We start from the raw sequence: 16,101 nt of genomic DNA, 5'->3' as shown, positions 1-16,101 counted from the left end.
TTGATTTCATTTTCGATTACATGCAAACACACAATCCAGTCCACAAAACCTCCTTGTCATTTTGACAATTAATTTTATTTTAGAAAAATATGTCCTAAAATAAAACAGAAAAATAGAACACATCTTGAAAGAAGGTTGGTGACATTTGAACTTTGACCTCCTCACAGGCTGCCTTTAATGCTTTTATTTATTTATTATTTTTTTTACCCTAGTCACAGAATAAAACATCAATTTGCTATTCATTGTTGAGCCCAGTTACCACAGTTATTAGTCTCTACAATTCAATGCAGTTTCTCTTCTCTCCTTTTGCTGGCACACTACTATTCTTAAAGCATTTGGAGGTTAAGTTGATCCAAAACTGAGATTAGAAAGACCCGGATGCTGGGTTACAGTGTGGCTGTAAGGAGGAGAAAACCAGTGTGTTACCTCTTTTCTCCAGGCTGGATGACTGGCACAGTGTAATGATTTTAAAACACTCTCACCATTGTCCACACAATAAAAGGTCTGTATCAGGAGTCTGTGACCAATAGCTTTCTTGTTTCTTACAATACATTACCCAGCACCACATGAAACAGCTGTATAGCAGGAAATCACGAGGAGGGAAGGTTAACTAAATAGTATCATCATTCATGTTTGGATAAAAGCTATTTTAGAATCTTTAGATTATTCAAAGGAAACATCCTTCTAGATATTTCCAGCAGGCCTTGACTCGTGTGGTTATGGGAAATATCATTCCCTAGGGAAACTTGTAGAGACACACACAAGCATGTCTCAATCCAAAACTGCAGCACGATAAATGGCATAACCTTCCATGAACCAGACTATGCCTAGGAAATAGCATGTGTATGTATGAATGCCACTTGTGTGTGAAAGTGTGTGTGTGGTTGCACTGGTTGTAAATTGATCCCTCCTACTCTCCTTGGGTAGTTGTGCAGAGGAGGGGCGAGGAGGAGGAGGAAGAGAAGGAGGAGGAGGGAGCCGAAGCAGGAAGGAAAGGCAGGCAGAGAGCGAGGAGAGGCAGGCTGTGAATGCTAACAAGCCCCGTCGTAATCATAGAGCTCCGTAGGAAGGGTTTGATAAAACGCCTTGCAATGGAGAGGAACGACGACCACTACTAGACACCTACTATGCGCCAGTGCCGCGTTCACCCTTTGCGCGTGCAACAGCTTCACCGTCGTCGGCACGTTCGATCAGAAAAACCGTCTTTTTCCGCTGAGTGAAATGTATCGCGACTGCTTGGGATTCACATTCTGACAATGGAGATTGAAAATATCGTGGCCAACACGGTTCTCCTGAAGGCAAGAGAAGGTAAGCACAACTGAATGGCAAAAAGAAAAATTTAAATGTATCCCCCCCTCCTTACCCCCCCTCAACGACATGGCCATGGACGAGCCTGAGCTTACGGCTGTCCTCCTTGGGATTTATGCTTTCACTGTTTCTCATCCCTGCGCACCGCTTTGTCTCCGGGCAAACGCCAAACATATTACATTGAAATCAGTTTCAATCGGTTTATACAATAGCAAAACACATATTTACCGGGCAGGTTAACATAGGCCCAGCAGGCTTCAGATGAACAACGCAGAGTGTTTGCAGCATCGCGCTTGGACGGCAGCGTTGCATGTCGTTTGACGAGCAATTTTTTTTTCACACCAGCACCAGTGGTTTGTAGACATTTACAGTTTACGATGATATAACGGATATTTAATGGTATCCACATAACATGGTTTCGAGTGTGGACCAAAATATAGGCCTAGCTGCGCAGTGTTGCTCTGTGTCTCAGTACAGCCTCTTCTTACCTGTCACTGTAGGTTTCGGTGTGTTGAAATGCCAATTAGGAATGTAAAGTGAACGGGTGGTATTATGTGATGCAGGGATATTCCTCTGCATTGCCGTTTGGCTGTTGATTTTGAGCTACTGGGTTGATGAAATAGCGAAATAGTGGATGCAGTGATAGATTGGAAAAAGGCCCACCATGTAGTTACCCCGTCAGGCCAGGCAAAATAGCCAAGGGTGAGCACGCTGCTCAGTGGGCCGGTGATCCCGCAGCAGTTCACCTGGAGGTGGAAAAGAGGCGAGTATCCATCTGTTTTCCTGGAGATGATAGAGCAGAGAGGCTACTCTGAAGCCAATAAGTGGGCGCGAGGTGGGTGTGCAGCACAGTGTTAGCTGCCAGAGGAGGGTAGAATAGGTGTTATTACTGCTCAGAGATTTCCATTTCTTGTCCCTCTTCCAACCTGGATACATTTTTTTCGACACTAAAGTCTCTGATAGCGCCGTACATGGCTCGGGGTCGCAGTTCAGTGTGCGTATGCGAGGGCCTTCCCTGATTGTGGTTTGCATTATATTCGGACTGCGTTTCAGTTCAATCCTAAACGCTAACACAGATGTGAAGTAGATCAATCAAAGCAGCAGTGAATCCAGATCTTAGCATCATCTGCTCATTACCAGACATCAGGCTTTTCTTCACCTGCTGTAAAATGGTGCTTGCTTGGCATTGTCATAAGTGTTCCTCTATGAGTTAATTGTACACTGATCAGAATCTACAGGCTCAGCACTTGTCAGTGTTTTTTTATCTTGAGCGGCCCCCAAAACGCCTTCAGTGAGTCGTGTGAGTGTATTAATGCAGATGAATGAGCCTGGTAGGCTATGGCTCAATATGTAGCCCAGGTTCACTATTATATAGTTTGCTTTAATGGTATGATTTGTGCTGAAACATTTGCTCAATCATCAGTTGGTCATTTAATTAAACAAATGTTGTGATTTAGCCTAAGTCATTTATCAAGTTAATTACCAACCAGTTATTGGATTATTAACACTTGATGTAAACTTGATTTTTATACAGTTAGACAAAAAATTAAAAATGGAATGAACAGATTTATGACTAAAGAAAACAGGACGTACTTGCATTCTTAATGATTTTTGATACTTGTTCTAGCATGGACAACCCTCTGCTCACCCCTCTGTCAAACGTTATAGGTATACAGTCAGTGTTGTTTTTTTGTATTTCTCCCTGCTAAACTGTTTTAGATGGACACTCAGATTAAAATGGCTAATGGCTCTCAATATATAATTTTAGGTGCACAAGAGACACATTTGATTTAATAAGCTTCCCAGAGGTGGGTGTTTGCAGCTTCCAAAAGTGTTTTAGTGTGTCACAATGACACTCGTCAACATGTCCAGTGCCACAATCTGTTGGGCAAAACCAAAAGTCTCACCGTATAGAAAACAGCTCCTGTGGGTCAGAGTTCAGTGATCTCTTCATTCAGGAGTTATCAGCTTTCGAAATGAACAAGTGAAAGATGGCCCATGGTAACAAAACGTTACTCTGTGTTCATCAAATGTAACATACGGGTGGTCCCCACTTGCCAACAACCTTTATTCCCATTGTTCAAGCTGACACAAACGTTCTCTTACACTTCAACAAATATCCTGACTTCTTCTCACCAGCGGCAGCAAGAACTAATGGAACTAATGGTTCTGGCAGTGAAAGAGATTGCGCAAGAAGCCAGCACAATCGTTAAGCAACTGAAACTGCTCCTCATGTTCTGTTGCTATTTTGGTTCCTTTTGTTTTTTAAGAAGTGACAAATACAATATTATTTCTGCAGTATTGATAAGCTCCCACTATTGCTACATCGGACCCTAACCCTCACTTTGGCCTGACAGCATCTTTTGAGATATTGTTCAATATTTGAAGAAATGTACATTTAATAGCCAACTTTTCACAGTGTTCCGCGCCTTGTAAGGAGGGGTTTCTATAGCATAGACTGTTAACTCAGAGACTGTGAGATTATATGAACCACATGTTTATAAAGAACTTAAAGTAAAAAATCTCGAAGATTCTCATGTAAATAAATGTCTGTTAAGTCACTATCGCCAAATGAGTTAAGACAATGGCGATTGAGCCTATGGCCCACTGACGAAAGCCTTTACATTTGCAATATATAGTAGAATTAAGGACTGGGTGTCTGTGGCGACATTCGTGGAAAAAATCACAAGCTGCAGCCAGTTAGTGACGGGTTTTCCATCGCCCCGCAGTGGTTGGTCTGCTGGAGAGGGTAGGCGGAGCTATGCTGATGCATTTCCGATTTCTGTAAATGTTTCAAGTTAACGGTAATCTACTACGGCTGAAAAAACAAAAAAGATCGATGGCTGCAGATACAATTTCAAAAATAAGTGAAAATCCAAAGAAAAAAACAAATTTGACGCTCAGATGAAGGCAAACTGTCTAAAAAGGAAAGCAACCGTCAGCGAGGAAAATCAAGAGTTACAATTGTGTTAAAATGCCCAACTCATAACAGAATACAATTGTGTAATTTACATTGGCCACCAACTTTAAGGACTTAGTAGACCTACGGGCCAACTCTTAGTATATATCCCTGGTTTTCCTTCACTTTCATGCCAAATGGCATCAACATTTGAGGCAGTCCACTGGCTGCATGAGCTGCAGCCACAAAGTGAGCAAGATTGAATGAGATTGCCCAAGATATGTTCTTCAGCAGCACACTGAATCTCTTGTTGAAGAGATGGGAAGCGACAATTTCCCATCTTACTAATAAGTATGCACGATGCATAAAAAAACATATATTTGTTTGCTGAGATGGAGAATTCTCCATCCTGTTGACTCCTGATTAAAAAGGGAAATTCTTCATGTTTGTTTGGATCTGGAAACATTCTGTTCACAAGATGTTCATAACTTCTGACTTTTTAATCCATTTTTACACACCTGTTGATGTGAAACTGGGTGGCCAGAGTGAGAAATGTTATGACAGGGTGTGTCCAGTCAGCCACGGGTGAAATGACACGTCAAGGGAAGTGGTTTGGTGTTGTAGAAATGACACTGCTCCCGCTCCTCACCACTGCCTCTGTGAAATTTTTCACATACATTTTATACAAGATGTGGAAAGGCGTTTACGATCACATCATTTAGATGCTTTCTCTGCCTTTGGGCAGCTCAGACTGCAAAGGAGAACAGTTGCATGAGATGACAGTCTCCTACAGTCAGAGGAAGTTATAGCGACACCCCCCTTTTAGAATATATTAAAACATTTTGGAAAGAATTAGGCTATAATGGACATAGCAGAATGATTCCACATTATCTCACATACTAAAACATCTGCACTATATCACCATTACTTGTAATGTCAGTCCAAACCCTTTTTGGATAAGGAGCACCATATTCAATATTTGCCTTTGTGGTTTATATTATTTAATTACAGACTGAATGGCTGCATGTAATTGCTGATATTCACAGAAAGCTTGTAGCACAAAATGCAGTTAAAAGCACTTGAGATAATTTAGAAACATCGTATCATAAGTCCCGCAGACTTCACTGTTTACAATACTTTGCAGCACCTGAGTTGACAGAGCAACCTATTATAGCGGAACAGATGGCGGTGTGAAGTCTGCTGAGAGAAATTATGTTTACTTTTAAGCTGTAAAATATCCTGCCTCGGGTATATAAGATATATAGAGCTATATAATAACCAAATTGGAGGGTCCTTTTGATTAATAATAAAAAAAAAAGATTAAATCAAGTAACATTTAAACAGTGCAGAATTGTACGTTTCTTCTACAATATTCGTCCCTGACTGCTTTGCAATGTTAGAAAACAGCATCTGAACAATACAAGAATTATTTAGATAAATTGTTGCAGTTTTTCCTTCTTGGACAAGACAATTATATAAAAATGAAATTTTTTTTGACCTGACATTGGAGCTATAAACACAATGTCTGTATTATATTATTCACTGGAAGATAATGTCTTAAGCTATAACCAAATAAGCACTCACTGTTTACTCAATCGTTATTACATTGGCAAGCTCTGGGTGTTGTAGTTTTTAGGGGACAGCTCAGAAGCACCTGGGGAATTAGACATAATCAGTTACTCGGCTACTCTGACTATATATATCTGTATATTTAAAGTTTGTCGCCACTGCTTTCAATTAAAGCTTGACTACTACATCTCCCAGGATGCCATTTGAGAGCCAATGTTTACTTGTTGCATTCAGCTGTCAGTTATTTATAGTATGTGTGGTGGTGGGTACATTATAAGAGCGAGCCAAAAAGCTCTTCAGTTGAAAATATTAGAAGCACCCCTCAGACATGTTAGATGTCTGCAATGTATTGTGGTGCATTGTGGTCTATTAAAGATCTATTCAAGTTATTTAACAGTAATTGATTAAACATAGACATATGTTTAATCAATCAATACATTTTTATTTGTATAGCGCCAAATCATAACAAAAGTTATCTCATGACACTTAACAAATAGAGCAGGTCTAGACCGTACTCTTAGTTATATTATTTACAAAAACCCACATGAATCCACCATGAGCAAGTACTTGGCAACAGTGTCAAGGAAAAACTTCCTTTTTAAAGGCAGAAACCTCGAGCAGAACCAGACTCATAGTAAACAGCCATCTGCCTCGACTGGATTGGCCAAGAAAGAGGGATAGAGGGAGATGCAGAAAGAGAGAGATGGATAGAACAACCACAGATGATACAGACGCTCATTGCTACAATGCCAATAAAAAGCAGAAAAATTAGTAAAAATATGTGTTAACAATATTGTGTTAGTAATATTTGCAATAACAACTACAATAATAATTATGATATTATTACTGATAATAATAATAGCAGTTGTCAAGAGTCAAGCAGGTCCACAGCTGCAGCTGTTCCACAACAATGATACCCAGGAACCTTTGAGACAAGAGAGCTCAAAAACTCCCGGGAAGATATAAAGTTAGTAACATGCATTAATGCATACAGAAAACATAATTGCATACAGATAAAGAGAGAGAGAGGAGGAGACATTAGCTTGGTTTGTCAAGTTCCTTGGCAGTCTAAGCATATAGAAGCATAACTAGGGGCTGATCCAAGCCTGAGCCAGCCCTAACTACAAGCTTTATCAAAAAGGAAAGTTTTAAGCCTACACTTCAAAGTAGAGAGGATGTCTGCTCTGTCCGAAGCAACTAGTATATAATTTCACCAAATGTTTTCCGAATTTTCACACGATGTCTTATACATAAATGTGAAGAGTGGAGAATGGACATGTGGGCCTTCACTCTGTCTTACCTCTCCTCCTGGGATCAGATTTCACCAGAACTGTGTCTACTGTGTTTCTTTTATCATTCCTACTGTCTTCATAAAAAGGAAGGAATGTGGACAGTCCAGTGCTCACATTCCTCTGACTAACAGAAGAAACTAATCCTGCTTATATAACTCATTTCCACTTTACAAGTTAAAAGCTTTGATTTTTTTTTTTGACCATACCGCCTTGCAGGTGTAAGTGGATACCTCTGCTGTTGGTGTCACTGACCTCCCTCTGCTCCCTGGCCCATTTCCACCACCCTTTAAATTGTAGGCTAGCAGGTATTCTCAGACCACTGGTGAGTATTTTTCTGTGACGTAAACCAGCGTGGCTTTATTAGTTTTGTGGTCATAGTTGGGCTAACACTTGTTGTCATCACTCTGGGGTGTTTCCTCCAGCTGAGGCTCATAAAACACATCACTTTGTGACTTTCCCTTGAAGTGGGACTCATTTTACAGTTATTATATCCACAAATGGGCTGTGCGGAAAACGAGGCGCAGTGTGTTGCGTACTCAGCTCTGCTACATGCCACTACCAGCGACGCTTAGCTGGTGGCTACTGGGATGGTCATTAGCACAATTTCTGGGCAAGCTGACTAAGCATGAAGAGGCACTTTTAAAAGCACTTTGTGAACATCATAACGACGTTGTTCCAGCTGCATTATTAAATGTTCACTGGGAGCTCTTCCTATGAGAACCCAGCTGTTATCCTGATTTTAACAATGTGTATGGTTTAGTGTATTTACAAGTTGTTTTTTTATGATTCCAATAAAGATTTTGTTTCTCAAGCAGATAGTTTTTAGAGGTCTGTCAAAGTCTAGAAGGAAGTGTAAGAAATGTCAAGTGTACTTCAGGCTCAGTCAGTTCAAACATTCATATAGTCACATTTTTGGTGCCCCCCCTTGGTTAAACTTTATGCCGGCCCTGCCTTCAAATACGACATGAGGATGAACATGTGTTATCTGAGATAGTCTCCAAGGTGTTATATGCGCTATCTGTTTCACACCCAAGTGCTCAGTGCTGGAGAGGCACTGTGTTCCTCTTTTTCAGAATAAACCAGTGGGCCCTTCTTCTGAGAGACAGCTCTAGATCTTACACACTCCAACTCTGTGCATATATCTCAAGTTTAGTCTCAACATGTTCCCCCACTGTTCTTTCCTCCCCCTTCTCCCTCAAGATGCTGTGAAAACAAGGGTCAGTTTTCAAGCACGTCTTGGCGAGGTTTAATGGAATATCTTGAAGAGATGGGGCAGAGCAGGAAAGGTTTTGCAAAACACCACACCATGCTGCTGGAATGGGCGAGAACAAAACTGTATGTGCAGCCTTGTGTGTGTGTGTGTCTGTGTATCTTTTCTGCTCATATGAGTAGCCTTGCTCTTTTGTTGTCATGTCCTGGAATTTACTCAGGCATTGTTCACATTTTTTTTACATGGGACCCAGGCCTTCTCTCTTTTTCTCTTTATTTCCATATGGCACAGAGAAGCCTGGAGATAAATAATTAACAAAGGCATAACAGGAGAAGAAAACAGTTTGTGTGGGGGAGGGGAGCAATAATCTGAATTCAGAAAGAGGGGAAGGGGAATGTGAGAGGTGAGGATTAGAGGAGAGCAGTGCTGCCTGATATTCACATGTTTCTCTTTTCCTCTCTCTCTCAGCTGATGTGTGTCTTTCAGTGTGAGTATACACACGGATTACCTTGTGCAAACACTGGGCCTTTGCTTTGAATAGGCAGTACATATACTCACAGCTAATGTTTTCCTTATCAGGGGCTACTCCAGCCAATCACGCACTGTAAGGGAGAGCCACTGGGAGAGCAACAGGCCATTCATTTATCATGGCCGGGCTCCATTGTGCCCATGTGCATGCTCATATTACAATGGGCCTAAACTATGCATTACCCTCACATCATTTTCTGCCAGAACCGCAGCTAACTGGTCCTCCACCTTTGTGTCTGCTTTAGGGTGGGGGTAAGATCTGACGTTTATGGACTGGTACCAAATATTCAGGGTACGATAAGCTTGGACAAAAATATCTTAGTAAACAGTGTTATCAGTGTTTTGAAGGTAAAAGAAATGCTGTTACTGCCAAAATGTAGAGGAGTTCCTTACACCCTTACTCCTTTATTTTCTGTTACTTTTTTACCCATTTTTAAAAGAGTAACATTAAAGTGCACACTGTGCCTAACCTTTGACCTCAATGTTGCCTGAGTTCAAGGAATGGAACCTTCTTGTCCTCATTGTAAGTCGCTCTGTGTAAGTGTGTAGCGCAACTGAAAGAGACATATTTTGTGAAGCCATAAATACTGTCTGCTTGCTGCCGACGTCGGTCTGTCACTGTCAGAGAGCTGGATTTTCTGGCCTTGTGGCTGTTATTCCGAGTGTCAGCATGTGACATGTGTTCGTCAGATGGGTGAGCGGCTTCCCATATGGCCATGCAAAATAAAGATGGGTTGTGAAGACAGCAGCGCTGCATGACACTGTGTTCACGCTAACATCTGAGAAAGTTGCCAGTGATGCTGTTTTCCCTCTGTGTTCTGATTTTATCAGCTGTTTCTTATTATTTTTTACAAACCGATCATTCATTCTCTGATTATAGCTGCAGATAATCACTTCATGCATTTTTTCTTTCCTCGTGTCATACGGAAAATATATGATTACTTCTTCACATAAATAACAAAATGGTGAATAAGCAATGTAACTAAAGATTTTAATGATAAATCCATTAAATACTTTTTCTGTAAAATATCAGCAAATTAAATAAAATACCCACCACAGGTTCCCAGAGGTCATAGTAGATTTATATAGTGTTTTGATTTGTTAGACCAACAGTCCAAAAAGAACAGAATAGTAGTACATAATCATATGAAAGGAAATACTGATTGAACCATAACCTATTTTAATTATATATTTTATAAGGCTGTTACTTAAATGCACTGAATAGCGTGAACTTTAGTTGTGATGTACAATCAACTCAACAAGCATTTAAAAAACCCTCAACAGATACTGTACTTCAATAGACTACTGTGTGACCACCACTCTGACTTCTTTTCTTATTTGAGATGACAGAGAGTGGAAAGGGAGGGTAGAGAAGGGAGCGTGATCAGAGGGAGTAGAGAAAGTGGAGACAGAAGAGCCGCATGGATGTACATTCATTAATCCACTCATAGCTCCCTGCAGATGGGCAGAGGCATACAAACAAAACTATTCATCCTCAGTCTACGCCCTCTCTTGTTTGCATCTTTGCGTTTCCTCCATTTTCAAGTGAGAATTTACACAAAGTAAATAACACTTCTATATTTGAACCCATACCTTAGTAAAGATCATTCAAGTTGGATAGAGGGATGGATAGTGATGCCCAGAGACTTTGTCAATAATGACTTAAAAGCTCTGTCATCTAATTGCATAGATGCCATAATAAATAACAGATTGATGGATTTTATCTGCAAGGAGGAAGGGGACTTTTGTAATCTTCTGTTGGTTTAAACAAACTGAGTTTAATGTTCGGTCATCTATTCATCTGTGTCAAAAGCTGTCTCGCAGTTTTTTATGTTGTTTTTTTATATAGCATTTTGCTGTTGTTGGAACAATGACAGCAGAGCGACAGAAAACGCAGGGAAATGGAGAGAGTGGGTTGATGTGAGGTAAAGTTGGCCAGTTGTTGGTAACATGTTACACATCTTGGACTGCTGTGCAGCCAGGATGACCCTGCTGTCTTTTAAGGAAAGGAATGTGCATCTTCGAAGTCAAGCAGCGTATCTCATGATTTGACTTTGGAATCTGGTCCCTGCCGCACATGCGCAGACCTGTCCTGAGATCCTTTGCAGTGATCTCAGCGCTGGCTGTATGACTGAGCGAAACTGCTCTGAAGTTGGTGTTTATGGAGGGCCCCGTTCTCTCCGTGGGGAGAACCAAAGTAAAATAAATACTTGCTCCATCCTGTCTGCATTAAGGGCCGGCACACATGGCTTTGACGTCAGAGTGACATTAAACAGGGTGGGGTGGCCCAGCCAGCTCCGAGAGGCACGTGCATACACACATACACACACACACACACACACACACACACACACACACACACACACACACACACACACACACACACACACACACACACACACACACACAAACACACACAGCTTGTTATCAAAATCCCTGTCTCTCATTTTTCTGTCTTTGTCGGTTTTGTCACTTTTTTTTGTTATCACATGACATTTCTCGTGGTGTCTTTTGTAGAGTAAAAAACAATGTCACTTTCAACTTTTTATTGGCCCAACACTTAAGTTCTTCTAACAATATCAGCCTCAGAAAGGGAACAAGTTAATCTCTGACAATTTGTTACCCTTTGTTTAGCTGGTTTGACTGAACTCCTTAATCATGGTGTGTTTTTGGCGCAAGTGTTTCCAAGGATTTCTCTTGGAAAGTATACAGTCATGTGCAACTGGCTTCTATCAGCCAATCCAACATACAACTACAATATTAATCTTTGCTGCTCTTTCTTTCTCTTTTTCCTTCTGTGAAAAGAGTACAGAATTGTTTATGTTCTTGTACATACGTGTGTGGATGCCCTGCAGCCCCACAACAGGTCTGTCAACATGCCTTTAAACATATACAACCTGAGACCTGTGGTATATTTTTTTTTACCAAATAGAGTTCTGTCTAATCCTACTCTCCTGTGCTGTGATTGGCTAGTATTACTGTGCTGCGGCTTGTACTGGTTGCCTCAAAGTTTGCCGTCAGGACTTTCTGCCAGGACGCTGTGTCAGGAGTACAGGACAGGAGAGCGTTGTTTGTTTCCACATTGACTTTAAACATAAACCATGATCTTTTACTTAACAAAAACAAACTAACCAAACTTCAACCGTTTCACAACGCTGCCCATATGCTTGGTTGGGTTCAGGTACCAACATTACTTAGTTTCATTAAGGTTCTGAAACTATTTGGTTTGGTTTAGAAAGGTCATGGTTTAGGTTAAAATACTCAGCTTTGGTTTTACCTCGAATACAAATGGCAGCCTCTGTGTGACAGTTCTGAGCTGACCTATTGGTTTTTCCGAGCCAGTCATTGCAGTCTAGGGTTGTCACGTTATCAGAATTTGAGCTTTAAGACAATATTTTAAATTAAGAAGGAAAATTCTGAGAGAAAATAACTATACATGCAAGTGGTGCTAGTCTGGGTTGTCATTTAAAAAGGTAAACAGGAAGACTTAGGATTGGTGAAATATAAAAAGTTGTTATGATGGAGACTGTTTTTAAGATAAATGGACTGTACTTATATAGTGCTTTTCTAGTTGTTTCGACCACTCAAAGCTGCTTTTACATTACATATCACATTCACCCATTCACACACTGATGGCAGAGGCTGCTACCTAAATTGCCCAACTGTCAATCAGTTATCACATTTATACCCGTTGGCTATGCCTCCAGGAGCAGTTTGAGGTTCAGTGTCTTGCCCAAGGACACTTCGACTGTAGCCTGAGGGAGCTGGGGATCGAACCTCCGACCTTCCCGATTGAAAGACGACCGACTCTACCACTGAGCCACAGCCGCAACTTTTACTGAGAATTATGTTTAATAAAAGGGTGCCAGTGGCACTGGCGCTGTCGGCCTTTGGTGTTTTGCTTGTGGAAGAAGAAAGGACTGGTTGTTTGCTTGCTTTTCTCACTGTTCCTCCTCAGGTTCATTAATATGCTTAGCTGAACAGCCAATCTGAGGGATTTCTGTCACCCACAAACTCTATCTCTGATTGACCATGTTCAACTGTATGAGAAGCCACAGACAACGGCAAACTGATGGCAAAACTACAGGTCGCACCACAAAAACTAAGGCCACAGTAGCTCACCGAAGGCCCAACATTTAGTGAGCATGAGGTGCAAGGAGCCCTGACCGACACTGACCTTCAAACACTGGACTGGGCTCAAAGCCTACAAAACTCGGATACTTACTCACTTTCATAGCTATCCTCAAACACAACGGAAAGCCAGGACAAGAAAAGCTCAGTTTGTGTTTGCTAGCCAAATCCCAAATACAGAGGATGTATTCACTTATCAGCTAAATATGCAAAGGCATTTGGTTCAGGTTAATTCATTAGTGTGCTGAAAGCTGACAATCAGATGTTCAAGTCAATATTTCAAATACATTTTCGGTTATACTAACTGGTATTTATGTTACTGACATGTGGACCACGGTGTTTTCTTACCTTTCACACCTCATATGGTCAAACCAGTTATGGATTTCTCTGCTGAATATTGGTTATTTTTGGACATTTTGAGTGCAATGCTTCCTAACAAGATAAATTGTAATTGTATGGAGCAAGAGTATGTAGATCAGTCACTGTGTTCACATTAGTCTATTTTGGACCTTTGCGGACAAAGTACTTAAAGACCCCCTCCAGTAAAATCCAATTTTTAACCTTGTAAACATCTCCATGTGGTGTTTTTCATGTGCTACAACTAGACATATCAGAGACAACATAAGCAACCATCTCCATGGCTGGGCCTGTCTGCTTTTCAACTGCAGTGTACCAAGTAGGGGTGTAACTCAACTCACGATTGGATGCGAATCCCGATATTTGGTTCACGATACTATTTAGTCACGATACAATTTTCTCATATTTCTAAAGAAATATACATTTAAATAATCCTCTTTAAGTTTGAGGTTGTGTAGTTTATTTATTGTGATGTAAAAAAACAGGAAATTATAGCCTATATAATAATTGCAGGGTGTCATAATGCTTAATTAACAAGAAATAGTACGTTCTATTAGGCTATTTGGGACTTTTAAGTCTGTTATCTTCAAACAAAATAAATCCCCCTTCCTACTTTTACCACTCTTGGTCCACCAACTCAGACACCCGCATAAAAGTTGAGAGAGTTTAGGTGGAGTGACATGTTTCTTTATGTAATAAATACAAACAGACCTGTGGGCTGCAGTTATGTTATTTATACGGCATCTGCATTGTTTTCGGCTATACTAACTGGTATTTATGTTGCTGACATGTGGACCACAGTGTTTTCTTACCTTTCACACCTCATATGGTCAAACCAGTTATGGATTCCTCTGCTGAATATTGGTTATTTTGGGACATTTTGAGTGCAATGCTTCCTAACAAGATAAATTGTAATTGTATGGAGCAATAGTATGTAGATCAGTCACTGTGTTCACATTAGTCTATTTTGGACCTTTGCGGACAAAGTACTTAAAGACCCCCTCCAGTGAAAATCCAGTTTTTAACCTTGTAAACATCTCCATGTGGTGTTTTTCATGTGCTACAACTAGACATATCAGAGACAACATAAGCAGCCATCTCCATGGCTGGGCCTGCCTGCTTTTCAACTGCACTGTACCAAGGACAGGCTAAACAACATGTTTTCAGACTGGCAGGTTTGAGACGTCAAATCTAAGGAACCAATCCTATTAATGGACGGGGTGAAGATATGCATATCATTATGTGTAACCTATGGCAACCACTTAGGCGATGCGCCTGTTATCAGCGGCACCTCGTCCCGGTGCATGTTAACGCTGTGGCTACATAAACTGACCATTCACGGAGCAGACGTGCTGCGGACTGTTTACTTAATGGCTACACCTGCAGCTCACACACAGCGTGAGAATGCTTACCTTTGTTAGCCTGTTTTATGATCAATCGGCTTGGGTGTGCGCCGCAAAAACTCTTTATATGGGTTTATATGGTAGTGAAAACCCTGTATCAGACACAATTTACTATTTCAAGTATAGAGCATTTTATATGTCTCAAGAAATGACTGGAGCTGTTCTTTAAGAGAAGCTATCCTGGGTATGTGTGTGACTCAGGAGGCTTCTGTTCGTCTGTTTTTTAGTGTGACTTCTCAATGTCTCTTAAGTAAACTCCTCAACACTGGTCAATAAGCTACATTTGAAGTTACACTTCTTAAGTTATTCCTAAACTCTACAACAACGTAACAACTTGTCCAGCCGTACAACACAGAATAAAAACGGGCACCTTTTCTCAAATGTGTGCTCTACTAGTGCTACTAGTACTAGTGCAAATAAATTGTGACAGCCTGTAAAGGTGTTATCTTTCATGAAGTATGAAGTTATGTTCAGTGTTAACATAGGACACGTATGATAGATTGACAAAAATGTAACATGATTCAGTTGAAGCGGGCTGGAGATGTTTTGGTGGTGCGTGTTGGTTAGTTGTTGTGTTGAAGGTGTTTGACCTCAGTAACCCCCTGTATGTGTTTGTGTTAAAGCTGCCACATGTCACAGACCAGCTGGTGTCTTGTGGACTTCAGGGCAGAGGATTTCCCTCTCTGTCGTCCACAAACTGTCACAGCCTACACTGTGCACTTGAGCTGGGGATGATTTATTCTTCAGTGTTTTAAAACATTAAATCGGAGTAATGGGGAAGCAGCAGTATGTGCTGAAAGAAAGTAGAGTTTAAATCCACTGACTCTGAAACTAAACGTGTCTTGATGTAATGTAATGTTTTGTCCTTAATGTGACTCCTTACAAGTTTTCTACAATCTAGAAAAAAAATGAAAACCAATAAATATTTTGTCTTGCTCAGAAAGAAGAAATACATTCTTTATGTGTTTTAATAGTAAATGTGTGAGATTGAAATGCTTATATGACATACGTTAGTTTTTAATGCTTTGTACTCTTATTTTAAAGAACTTACTTTGAATTTCAAATAAGTATGAGTATAATTATTTGTATGATGATGATGACACATTGTTGTGGGAGATTAATAAGTATCACAAGATATGTTACTTATTCTTGCATTTTTCTTGTGCTGCTGTTATAGCCAACCCCACTTTTTATATAAAATGTGTGTGAATTAATATATTGTCTGACAATGAGTGAAAAGTTCTAAACACAGTGTTTATGTTTTCATCAGCTGATCATCCATCCCCAAACACACATACAATGGGGGGTCTTTCCCTGGAGCTCAGATATATGCGAGGGAAACATAACTCTAACGTAACAATCAATGGTTATTTCACACACACACACACACACACACACAGACAC

The 16,101-nt window shown here is 40.5% G+C and overlaps 1 protein-coding gene across 2 annotated transcripts in view; it reads left to right on the top strand.

Moving 5' to 3' along the window:
- The first annotated feature begins 945 nt into the window (after nucleotides 1–945).
- grk4 (G protein-coupled receptor kinase 4) overlaps nucleotides 946–16,101 on the top strand; it is a 43,234-nt gene continuing 28,078 nt past the window's right edge. For both annotated transcript variants that reach the window (XM_069665193.1, XM_069665194.1), the window contains exon 1: nucleotides 946–1,308. In XM_069665193.1, the coding sequence (XP_069521294.1) occupies nucleotides 1,257–1,308 (52 nt within the window). In that variant the 5' untranslated portion in view covers nucleotides 946–1,256. The remainder of the gene's footprint in view (nucleotides 1,309–16,101) is intronic.

The sequence above is a fragment of the Semicossyphus pulcher genome, unplaced genomic scaffold (assembly GCF_022749685.1).
Source record: "Semicossyphus pulcher isolate SPU_LCO1_2020_fin unplaced genomic scaffold, fSemPul1.0.p SCAF_17, whole genome shotgun sequence".
In the NCBI taxonomy this organism is placed as follows: domain Eukaryota; kingdom Metazoa; phylum Chordata; class Actinopteri; order Labriformes; family Labridae; genus Semicossyphus; species Semicossyphus pulcher.
Note: the sequence above shows the minus strand (reverse complement) of the source record. Positions and strands in the feature narration are given on the sequence as shown.